The following is a 13,065-nucleotide window of genomic DNA, read 5'->3' as shown; positions in this document are numbered from 1 at the left end:
GATAAAAGAAATAAGAAAAGAAATGATACCTTTTCAAAGCGCTTGTATATATATATTTTGTTTTTCAAAATGCAACCACATGTGAATCGTTGGTGATTTTGTTCCTCTGTCTTCCCTTCTATTGGACTTTCCTCTGTTTCTGAAGAAGAGCCTTGCTCGAAACATTAAACCATCTTTCTTTCTTTCCCTGAGCGTCTGCTAATACTTTACATGTCCTACGTCCTCACATTGTTGTGTTTTTGGGGTTTGTTGTTCTTCATTTTTGGGATTTACTACATAAATATATATATACACACACACACACACACACACACATGTGCTCACAAACTCGTGTGTGAGTGTGTGTGTGTATGTGCATAGACTGATATTTCCAACTGTATTTTCTACATACCCATATCTACATTATTTCTCTTTCAAGGTTGATATCATCAGACTATTTGCCTAAATAAAATGTTTTTATATTTCCCAACAGAGCACATCGATGATGTACAGCAAGTTGTCAAATGTGCAGAGAAAGAAGTTTCTATAGAAAAGTCCTTACAGAAGTGTGAAGAAATGTGGATTAACCAGATCTTCATCTTAAAGTTACATCATTTACCAAAAACAGAACATTCCAAAGAACAAGTAAATCTCCAGAATGTGATCTTTTTCTCCTTGATTCTCATGTTTCCTTCTAGTTTCACACACTGAAAAATATTCTAGAAATTTGGTCATTTACATGTTGTCTTGCATCAGTCAAGGTTAACCTGTGGCCCTTGGTGATATCTGAATGGCTCACTTAAAGAAAAATTAAATTACCTTGATTGTTACACTTGGGGATGGTCATATTTTGCCAATTAAACTTCACTTCAGCTTTATTATTATTATTTTAATTGGCAAAATATGACCACCAGCAAGTATAACAATATCGGTTTCAAAACATGATTTTACATCAAGGATCTTGCAAACAAATACATAAAATGTATTTTGACACAAGACCAGTACTCAACTGGTTTTTTATTTTTTGACGCAGACAATTTTTGATTTTTCCACTAATGCAGCCTGTCTGGTGCCATGTCTTATGCAGACTGTTTCTCAAAAGAAGTTGTTATGCCTGTCTTAGATTATGAGATTTAACAGCAATATACACCTCCACTATTACTCTTTGTGTATTTCTTATGCTACAACTCTACTCCCTCTACACAGACTTGATACTTTTATGACCATTCTGTAACAAATCTGAAATCACTCTAGATACTACAGTTACAGATAAATTCACCGCAATCAAATCATTGCAGGAGAGTTCACCGCCATCAATTCATCATGAAGGAAGTTCACCATGAGGAAAGTTTACTGAGAAAATATATCCATAGAATCACACTATTAATAGTCAAAGACTATTTTATTGAAAAAAAAAAAAGATGGTGAATTGATGACAGTGAACTTTCCCTGCAGTGATTTGATGACAGTGAGCTTATCGGACACACCTCACTACTGCTACAACTCAAGACTGCCTACACCTCCATGCTATATTAACCCGCCGACCTTTCTGTAACTACTATCAACACTCTATACTTCTATCTCCATTCTATAGTCACCCTGCCACCACTCATCATAATAATAAATTTATTGGCTAAGGAACTCACTTTGCAACTATGTGGTCTGGGGCCAGTCACACTGTGGAGGACCTTAGGAAAGCGTGTCTTCTGATATAACCCTGGGCAGACCAATGCCTTGTGAGTGAATTTGTTGTACAGAAGCTGTACAGAAGCTTAACACACACACACACACACACACACACACACACACGCACACGTGCACACACACACACACACACACACGTCTATGTGTATCTGTTTCTTGTGTCTCTGTTTCTTGTGTCTCTGTTTGTCACCCTCCACCACCATATGACAATCATCATTAGATTGCTGACATCTTTGTAACTTAGCACTTCAGCAAAACAAATGATAGAATAAGTACCTAACTTAAAAAAAAAAAGAATGAACATAAGTACTTGGGTTGATTTGATCAACTAAAACACTTCAATGTGATACCCTAGAATCGCAACAGTTGAATGACTGAAACAAGTAAAAAAAAAATGAATGATATTTATTTTCTTTCCAATATTAAAACTACATGTCATACAGGCTTAAAAATGCCAGGTTCAACCCTGGACATAACAACTGCTATCTTCCAGACCATTTATCTACAAACACTACACCAATTCCCTATCATGTTTCTTTATTATTATTATTATTATTATTATTATTATTATTATTATTATTAGTTAGATTTGTCAAGTGATTGTGCCATGGCAGCTGCAGAGAACACAGCTACCCCTGATTACACAGAAACTCCTTTCACCAGCAGAGCTAATTCTTGTCATAGTATATCTTCTTTATCAGTTTCAAGAATGAATTTTCAAGATGCTGAGGTAAGTTTTTATGATCTAATTAAAAGAATGCTCCAAAGCTTTATAGACAATAATACCAATTTCTGCAATATCCTATCTTGATGAATGTAGATAATTTGATATTTTCATTGATTAGGATTTTAGCAGATGAATAATTGCTTTAGCCCTAACAGTTTTCAACACGGAGATAATTAAGAACTGCTTCACAACTGAAACACATGAAAATATGCATCTTCATCATCATCATCATCGTTTAAATGTCCATTTTCGATACTGGCATGGGTTGGACAGTTTGAATGAGGTCTGGAGAGCCAGTGGCTGCACCAGGCTCCGATCTGGTCTGGCAATATTTTTACAGCTAGATGCCCTTCCTAACACTAACCACTCCAAGAGTGTAGTGGGTGCTTTTTACATGTCACTGGCACAGGATCCAGTCAGTGGGTACTGGCATCAGCTACGTTTCGATGGTGCTTTTTATGTGCTAGTCAGGCGGACTTGGCATTGACCATGTTTGGATGATGCATTTTACATGTCACCAGAACAGGAGCCAGTCAGGGGGCAAGTGAAAAGAGATTTACTGGAAACTACTCCACAGAATCACCAATGGCTATGTGGTAAGAAGTTTGTTTCCCAACCACATGGTGTGGGTCCAATTCCACTGAGTGGTACCTTGGGCAAATGTCTTCTACTATATATAGCCCTGGGTTATACCCAATCCTTGTGAGTGGACTTGGTAGATGGAAATAGAAAGAAGCCCTATTGGATATATATTTATCTGTGTGTGTGTTACTGTCCCCTTGCCTCGACATCACATGATAATCATAAACAAGTGTCACCATCATGCAAATAGTGTCCTTTATTTCTAATATTCTATGAAAGAATGTCTGGTCAGAGGGAAATATTACCTTGATTGGAAACAGGTGAAGGTTGGCAACAGGAAGGGCATCTGGTCATAAAACATGCACCTCAGAAAATTCCGTCTGGCCCTGTGAGCATGGAAAATAGATGTTAAAATGATGATGATGACACCAATGATACTGATGATGCTGTTGCTAATGATGACAATGACTACTGTCAGCTGATTGAGAGCCATTTTCCACATATCTATCATTCTCTTTCAACTGACTTCAAGTCAATATTTGAATATGTTTGATTGAATTCCCTTTGATATTCACCAGAACCTTCTAAACTTTGCAATACAGTCATCACCTGTAAACAATCTACACCTTTGTGTTTATTCCCCGAATGTATTTATGTGTACTGGACTTCATGCTCTAAAAATTGGAAAAAATATATAAAACTACCTGAAACAGTATTATTTGCAAGCTGACTTTTGTAAACAGTCTAATTACACACTAATGACTGATCTTTATTCTGATTGGCTGATTAACTTTTAGCTTGATCAAATATTTTAACTTTGGGTTTGTTTATGCCATCTATACTGAAAATGCAGCCAAGCATCAAGTCTGAAATTCCTGATAAACAAAGAATACAGTCCAAATGTATTAAGCTTTCAAGTCAATGGTAAGATAGAATTGAAAATTGATATTTACAGACAAGCAGAATATAGTCAAAAATATAAACTAGTTTCCATGTCCTCCCTATGTAAAGTCAGAAGATAAATAAGTTTAAAAGGTCAAGTTTATCACCAAATCAACTTTCTGTAAAACAACAACACTTATTTCTAGTCTAAACAAAGATGTACTGAAAATGATATTCAAACACAATTGCTGCTTGTGTCATGGAATGTTCTCTGATAATGTTTTATATCATGAACAAAGTTTGTGGTATAATCCTCTTGGACAGAGAGAGACATAATATAGGATGATATTTGAGGAGAAAATAACAGGCGGGTTAATAGTATTATTAAAAATGTGCTAAAGGCACTTATAGGGAGATGACTTGAGTCACATATGGTGCCTAATGACTCACAGGGTTTCAGACCATGACCATGATGTGGTTCATTTTTGTTGCTTTCCCACAGGACTTTAAAGTTTTAATATACACACACATACAAACACACATATATATAAGCACATATTACTTACATACACCTCTTTCCCCACACAGTGTATGTATGCGTGTGTGTTTGTGTGTAAATGCATTCTTCAAAAATGTGTAACGTAATAATAAATTAATTGCTCATTTGATCAGAAATTATTTGTTTTTAAAAGGACTCATCAGTTGGTAGAGCTCATATTTATCTTGTGATTATGTAATCATTTATGAAAATGGAAATTTACTGAAAACCACATTGAAAAAAAAAAAAAAAAGAAAAACCTCACCTTTCTTCACTAAATGCTGATTCCAAATAATATAAAGTGTTGTTGTCAGTAAACAAAGACTAGATAGTAACTATAAGAGGTTTTACATAAAATGTAAGTATTTTGGTTATATTCTGGGACATGGTGTTCTGCTCTCATGCAAATCATGGTACTGTATTTATAGAAATATATATTAGCACTAGAGGCAGTATTAATACTAAGAGGTGATATTTATCCCCACTTAAACGTGGATGTTTTATTAGAACAAACTATACTGCGGCAGTTACTACGAGAAAAACTTTCATACTGGCTTTTGGTGCAAAATGCACTCTTGTTGATATTGCTAGCAGGGAGATGACTCTGCCACCGCCAAGTCATGTGATTTTGACCTTGTTTGGTCATATCAATAGACACTTGATATTGATACTGCCTCCATTGCTAATATATATGTATTTTAGCAAGTTCACTGGTTAATTATGACAATCTGTATATCGCTGGTGGGGAGATGAATTGTTGCTGCCTCTAGTGGTCAAGTGTCCCATCATTGACAAGACCAAACAAGGTCAAAATCACATGATCTGGTGGTCTTGGCACAGGAGATAGCAGGGATTTATCTCTCCACTAGCGATGTAAACAAGTTTGCATTTTGACCAAAAAAGCCAATATGAAAGTTTCTCTCATGATATCTACTGCAGTAAAATTTGTTTTAACAGAACATCCATGTTTAAGTGGGGATAAATATTGCCCCTCTATTTATAGATGTAATATAATTCTGAAACTTATTTCTTTTATTTAGACAGCAAATACTGTTCTGATGTTGGCCAATATAGACACATTACTCAAGGATTTAACAGATCACCAACAAATCTTGTCTATGTTCATGCAGAATGAGAATATTTCATCATTACATGATGTAATAAATAAATGGTACAGCCAGCTTCTTAGAATGGAAACTATATTGGTTTTATGGCAGAAAGTACAAGATTATATGGATCAGCTAGTTGAGGTACAAATATCTGAATGTTGTTTTTAAGTATTAATCATTTATATGTTGATGCTATATGATATCATATTCTTTGTGTATATTTTCTCTATGTATACACATGACAATTGCTTGATAACTGTTCTCTAAACTTATTAAAAATTTAATGAAATTAAAACTCCTGGTAAGAGAAAAAAATCTACAATAATAAAGACTGGCTTATAACCAAATCTACATTTCATTAGAGTTGTAGAAAGTCTCTTGCAGAGTAGAGCACATGTACTCTAAGAGGATAGCAACAGTAACAACAACAACAACAACAATTTCAAATTTTGTCACAAGGCTGGCAATTTCGGCAGAGGGGGATAGTTGATTATATTGACCTCAGTATTTAGCTGGTACTTAATTTATCAATCCTGAAAGGATAAAAGGTAAAGTTGACCATGGCAGAATTTGAACTCAGAACATAAAGATGGATGAAATACTGCTAAGCATTTTGCACAGTGTGCTAATGGTTCCACCAGCTCGCTGCCTTAGTAGTAATAACAATAATAATCCTTTCTACTGAAGACACAAGGCCTGAAATTGTGGGGGAGGGATCTAGTCGATTACATCAACCCCAGTGTTTCACTGGTACTTATTTTATCAAGCCCGAAAGAATGAAAGGCAATGTCGATCTCAGTGGAATTTGAACTCAGAATGTAGCAATAGGCAAATACTGCTAAGCATTTTGTCCAGTGCACTAACAATTCTGCCAGCTGACTGTCCTGATGATGATAATAATAATAATAATAATAATGGTAATAATAATCGTTTCTTTATTAGCCACAAGGGCTTAATGAGGTACAAAAAAAAAACTGAAACTTTCACAGCAGATTACTAAGAAAGAAACGAGAATGTGTAGTGTGAAGACATATTTACAAATACTTACAAACATATTTACAAATACTTACATGCATACACAGATGGTGATTGCTCTATTTTCATAGATTATTACTCTCTTGTGCTTCCTTGTTGTTAATGGCATCTCTGACTTTCCATGCATGACCTCTCTGATAACTATTCATTCCCATTGTAGATCTGCATAGTTTGAAGCGTAGGTGACAGATGAAAGTTGTAACTTACTATGCACCTCCAACTGGCTACATATGCACATGTCACCTCACTACCATCGCCATAAGACTTTCAATAGATGGAATGCCAAATGAGGTTTCCATATGTATGTCATTGGATTATAGTGATAAACGTTTGTATAATGCAAGTATCATTCTCTGAGTCTCTGTGATTAATACCCTGTGACAGGCCATAGTGAGATGACCAGCAATCACTTGAAACCCCAAGTTTACATCATAGCATCCCACTTTTAGAAGGATGTTGTGACAACAGCTAGGGGGTCTCTCACTCTCTGTGGTTTTACTGCATATTCTGGCACTAATCAAGGGTATTTCTGTGTCACTGCATTCAGTTGGAATCTCATCACATGCAAGTTAACCTTGACAGGTGCTGGTACTCTAGATCAGAGCAGAAATGAGAACAATAGTGGCTAAGAAGTGGCTCTAATTTTACCAATTGCTTTCACACACTGGTTTGGGAAGAACCTAAAACAGTATTTGTTAGATGGGCTAGTATGAAAAGTATGGCAACAGCTCCCTAGACAGTTACATGTGGGTGGATGGGTGTGGTGCATGGGTGCACATCTATGCGAGTGTGACTAGGTTTGTGTCTGTGTTTGTGTCCACTCAAAAAATCAGTGTGGTGTATGTTATGTTTCTTTTGATAAAATAAATGCTTGGGTTGATATGGTTGACTAAATCCTTTCAGATGGTACCCCAACATGACCACAATCTATTGACAGAAATCACAGAAGAAAATATACAAAATCCTTTTTATTATTTTTTTTAAGGCATTTTCCAATTATGATGTGCAGCAGCTGTTACCAGTTGAAACAAAAACATTTAGAAAGGCTCACCTGAAATATTGTTGTTTGATGAAGTCTATTGAAAAAGCTCCAAATGTTATGCAGAACTGCAGTAAAAAGTGTAAGGATATTTCAAGTCTGTATCTGTGATAGATCTTTGTTTGTGGAACTCAGTAATGGAATTTTAAAATGTAATGATAATAGATGATGTAGATTAGAGATTCAATCTTAAATCCCCTTAACCCATTAGCATTTAAACCAGCTATATGAGACCCAAATATTTAACCTGTTTTATGTTGAAACTGACCAAATCAGAGCTCTTGCCCCAACCCTACAATATCATTCTAAAACTAAACAATCACATCATCAAAATCTCTAAACTACAAGATAATGTCTGATTAATTCAAACAATATAACTAAACAAACATTACATTTGACAGACTAATCTGAACACTAAAGGATTAAACCTGACAACTTTGGATTGGGTCATTGCCAGACCTTAGTAAAATGCCAGAAAAGTGAAAGTGATCCCTAAGTGGAGCTTCTACATTAACATAGCCTTGCCATCTCGTTTCATGTATATGTGTTGGTGTGGGTATGGCTGTGTGGTTGAGAAGGTTGCTTCCTGACCATATGAGCTTGGGTTCAGACCCACTGTACAGTATCTTAGGCAAGTGTTTTCTGTTATGACTCTGGGCTGACCAGAATCAGATTTGGTAGACAAATAATTTCACACTTAGAACAACAAACACTACAATTAAAATAATTATCAGTTAAAGAATAAGGTTCATTAATTCTTTAACTGATAATGAAGAATTTTAAAATGTCTTATCAAAAATCTTTTGATACCATTTAAGAATGAAAAAACATTTATTTGTAAGTTTTTAAAAATTTCTTTAATATGATAATCACTTAAATTAGTTCCCATAATTGCTATGGAAAGAAACTGAAAGAAGCCATTTGTGGGTGTGTATGTGTGTATGTAGCTGAAAGTGTAGAAGAATTAGAATTAAAATTCCAAGTATGGAAGCAAAACCTAGAATCAAAGGGTTTTAAAGTTAACTTAGCAAAGACTAAAGTTCTAATTAGCAGGGAAACAGTCAGAACACTAATCCCTTCAGGTAAATGGCCCAATTTCATATGTAAATAAAGTGTAGGTGGAAATTCCATACAGTACTAAGAACCTCTAAACTAAAAACCTTATAGGTATGAAACCAATGGTCACTCTCTGACCAACAATCTTTGACGTACACACACACACATATTCATATACACTCACACACATATAATGGGCTTCTTTCAGTTTCCATCTACCAAATCCACTCACAAGGCTTTGGTTGACCCTGGGCTATAAGTTGAAAAACACTTAAGGTACCATGCAGTGAGACTGAACCCAAAACATCTTACCACACAACCACTTTTATGCTAAAGTATGGTAAAATAATCCTTTCTATTATAGGCACAAGGCCTGAAATTTTGGAGGAGGGGACAAGTCAATTATATTGACCCGAGTGCTCAAGTGGTACTTATTTTATTGACCCTGAAAGGATGAAAGGCAAAGTTGACTTTGGTAGAATTTGAACTCAGAACATAAGGACAGACGAAATGCCACTAAGCATTTTGCCTGGTGTGCTAATGATTCTGCCAGCTTAAAGTATGGCAAAATAATGATTTCAAATTTTTACCACAAGGACATCTTGGGGGAGGGGATTAAGTTGATTACAACGACCCCAGTGTGTAACTGGTATTTGTTTAATCGACCCCGAAAGGATGAAAGGGAAATTGACCTCAGCGGAATTGGAACTCAGAACATAGTGATGGGTGAAATACCGGTAAGCATATCACCCAGCATGCTAACAATTCTGCTAAAAGTATGGTAAAATAATGGCAACAGGAAAAATCAAAAATGTAAAGCTAAGGAATTAAAAGAAATATAATATAATTGATAATACAATGATGTCTTTATTTGTTTTGTTTTGTAATTTTTATGTCAATGTTATTTTCTCTATCTGCAGGGATCCAACCATTTTTGGAAAGTGTCTTATACACATTTGAGAAATGTCATAAAGCTCTCTTTCGCCAAATTGATCACTTCCAACAATTATGTCCACGGTTTTACTTTCTTTCTTCGGTTGAAGTTCTTCAACTTTTATGCTATGGTATGAACAACATATTTGAATCGTTTTTGCTGTATATTGATTAGCCAGAGGAGGAAGGATTGCTTTTTTGAGGGTGGGGGAAGTAAGGATCTCTAAGACTTGTGGGAGGAGGTGCTGAGGAAAAGAAACCGGAGACCTGACAAATGACTGCAGTAGAGTGGAGTCTGTTAAAGACACCCAAGGGCCCAATATTTATTTTCTACTTGTTACATTAGATTGTGGCCATGCTGGCACACCACCTTGAAGAATTTTTAGTCCAATGAATCGGCTCCAATACTTATTTTTGATACTAGGGTATATCAGGTTTTATACCAACAGATGCAGGCATAGCAGTATGGTAAGAAAGATGCCTCCCAACTACATGGTTCTGGGTTCACTCCCACTGTTAAGCAGTGGTAGGCGATAAACACAAGCATGCACACACACATACACACACATATATAAATGACTGGCTTCTTTCAGTTTCCACTCACAAGACTTTGGTTGGTCCCAGGCTGTTGTAGAAGACAATTGCCCAAGGTGCCATGCAGTGGGAGTGAACATGGAACCATGTAGTTGGGAGGCATGTTTCTTACCACACACCCACATCTGCACCTATTAGTGTAATACCTGCTGTACTCTGGTGTGACTATTTCATTCTATTCTGACTGGGCTTCCACAAATTAATGGTGCAATATCCTTTAATGTAGCAGTTCTAGTGACTCCATCTGGTGAAGCTTTTGAATAGTTGTGTTGTAGCCATTTTGATTATTCCTCTTTAGTTTTAACAGCTTTCAACATCATCATGAGCACAATCACCACCACCACTACCATTATCATCATCTTTATCATCATCGTCATCTTAGTTGTTGTCATCAACTTCATCATAATCCTCCTCCTCACCGACAGCATCATCATCACCACCACCATTATTTACCTTCTTAAATGTAAACCCTTACAGGTCGATGGCATAAACAGATAAGAGCTTTATGTTAAAAACGATCTCAATCCCTGATTGAAACTATCTGTATACTCTTTACTCTTTTACTTGTTTCAGCCATTTGACTGTGGCCATGCTGGAGCACCGCCTTTAGTCAAGAAAATCGACCCCAGGACTTATTCTTTGTAAGCCTAGTACTTATTCTATCGGTCTCTTTTTGCCGAACTGCTAAGTTACGGGACGTAAACACACCAGCATCAGTTGTCAAGCGATGGTGGGGGGGGGGAAACACAGACTCAGAAACACATACATATATATATATATATACATACGACAGGCTTCTTTCAGTTTCCGTCTACCAAATCCACTCACAAGGCTTTGGTCGGCCCGAGGCTATAGTAGAAGACACTTGCCCAAGGTGCCATGCAGTGGGACTGAACCCGGAACCATGTGGTTGGTAAGCAAGCTACTTACCACACAGCCACTCCTCTGCCTATAAAACTTGTAGAAAAATGATCAATGAATGTTATTTGAAATACTAACAGAGGTACATAAATTATGAGGTTATTAATCTCAAGTCTTAGGCATTTCATTCTTGAGTCTTCATGCATTAATAATTTATTCTGTTTTGTTTTCTATTTAAAGCCAACAACCTCACTGTCTTAACTATGTATTTAAAGAAGATTCTATCAAATATTGAAGACCTTCAATTTATAGAGGCAAAAGATGAAAAGAAGACTTGTTACATTGGAGGAGTTTTGAGTGAAAACTATGATTACATGCAGCTTCACAAGGTACAGCACACATTGGAAGTTATCTCGCTTCTTTATCACATATTGGGCCTTTTAAATTTAGTATGCCATAATCCAGCATCTCTCCTGCTTTAGCAACTCCCATTGTCCAATGACTCCTAAGGTCTATCAACTTCTATGGTCCAATTCCTCTCTTAGTCCAGCAGCCTCTATGATTCAAGAACTACCCTGCTCTGGCACATATTGAATTTTCCAACATTAGTGTATATTATATGAAATGGCAATAAAAGCCTTGTTGGAAGTATTGCATTGTATTATTTTATGCTTTAAGCTTTGTTCTAGCATTGACAAGAGATTAATGTATGTGTGGAATAAGAATACCAGATTATGTTTATATACAGGCTTTCCTTAGAAGCCAATTTTTATTTTATCACCTTTTTTTTCAATGGTTAGATCTTAAGGTTGCTGGATTTACGAGGTCAAACCTAACATAATAATAATAATAATAATAATAATAATGATAATCTTTTCTGCTATAGATAGAAGGATAGAAGGCTTTAAATTTTGGTGGAGGGATAAAGTCGTACATCAACCCTAGTACTCCACTGCTACATAATTTATCAACATAGAAAGGATGAAAGACATAGTTGACCTCAGCAGAAGTTGAACTCAGAATGTACAGACAGATGAAATGTCACTAAGTATTTTGCCCAGCATGCTAACAATTCTGCTAGCTTGGCATCCTCAATAATAATAATAATAATGATGATGATGATGATAAATACCTGGACTTAGTAAGGAAAATGTGAAAACATTAGATGGTCTCTGTATGAGTAGTCCCAGTAGTAATAAGTTCGTTAGGTACTACTACCAACTGATTTGGTAGTTTCCTTAATGAAATTGGAGTAATTATAATAATTGCATTAAACCCTTAAACACCAAGAAAGGATTGTATGATTGTGTATGCTAAAAGGGGAAAAAAAAAGCAAAAAATATCTTTCTTATTTTTATATTTATTTTTACTTTGAATAAGTTAAAAAAAATTTAATGATTGTTAGTCACTCACACCATAAAATTTACTGTCATTATTGAAAAAAAAGTGCCATAAAGTATTTATTTTCCTTTGATGATAGCCATATCCATGTAAAAGTTTTGAAATATCAATTGATGATATTTGCTGTTTAAGATTAATACACAAATCTGTTCTATTACATAGAGCATGGATTGTTCAGAAGGTCTTGAATATCTAAAGAAACTAGTTTTGACCTGTTCTTTTTGGACATTGCTTCATAGAAGTCTTAATAAAGGACTATTAAGTAATTAATAAGAAATATTCATCATTCAGTTCTGAACTAAGGAATTTGAAATTAAGTTTGTTTAGAATTAACAAAAAGGTAGTGATACATCTGTAAAGCATATTCCTTTAAAGAATGAGTACTTGTTGTGTTTCAGGACTAAGAAAACTTTTCACAGTTACTGAAATATAACAAGAATACCCTGCCTTATTTTAAGTAAAATAATCTTTAGCATTCAGATTATTTTGTCAAATGTAAAGGGTGAAAAAGTAAAAACCTCCTTTAGACACGAATGACCATGGGGTTGCACCTAGAAACTTACCCTTTGAGGCACAAATCCATGCAAGGTTGTTTATGGAAGACCAGCAATCGCCCATGCACACC

The 13,065-nt window shown here is 35.6% G+C and overlaps 1 protein-coding gene across 1 annotated transcript in view; it reads left to right on the top strand.

Annotated features, from left to right (window-relative positions):
* The window catches only part of LOC106883723 (dynein beta chain, ciliary), a 273,290-nt gene that overhangs the window by 32,601 nt on the left and 227,624 nt on the right, over positions 1–13,065 (top strand). Inside the window, exons 9-14 of the mRNA XM_052974147.1 lie at positions 473–624; positions 2,267–2,413; positions 5,453–5,662; positions 7,542–7,677; positions 9,572–9,715; positions 11,280–11,428. Of these exons, the coding sequence (XP_052830107.1) occupies positions 473–624; positions 2,267–2,413; positions 5,453–5,662; positions 7,542–7,677; positions 9,572–9,715; positions 11,280–11,428 (938 nt within the window). The remainder of the gene's footprint in view (positions 1–472; positions 625–2,266; positions 2,414–5,452; positions 5,663–7,541; positions 7,678–9,571; positions 9,716–11,279; positions 11,429–13,065) is intronic.

The sequence above is a fragment of the Octopus bimaculoides genome, chromosome 17, assembly GCF_001194135.2.
Source record: "Octopus bimaculoides isolate UCB-OBI-ISO-001 chromosome 17, ASM119413v2, whole genome shotgun sequence".
NCBI lineage: Eukaryota > Metazoa > Mollusca > Cephalopoda > Octopoda > Octopodidae > Octopus > Octopus bimaculoides.
The sequence above is the reverse complement of the archived record's forward strand: the minus strand, read 5'-3'. Positions and strand labels throughout refer to the sequence as shown.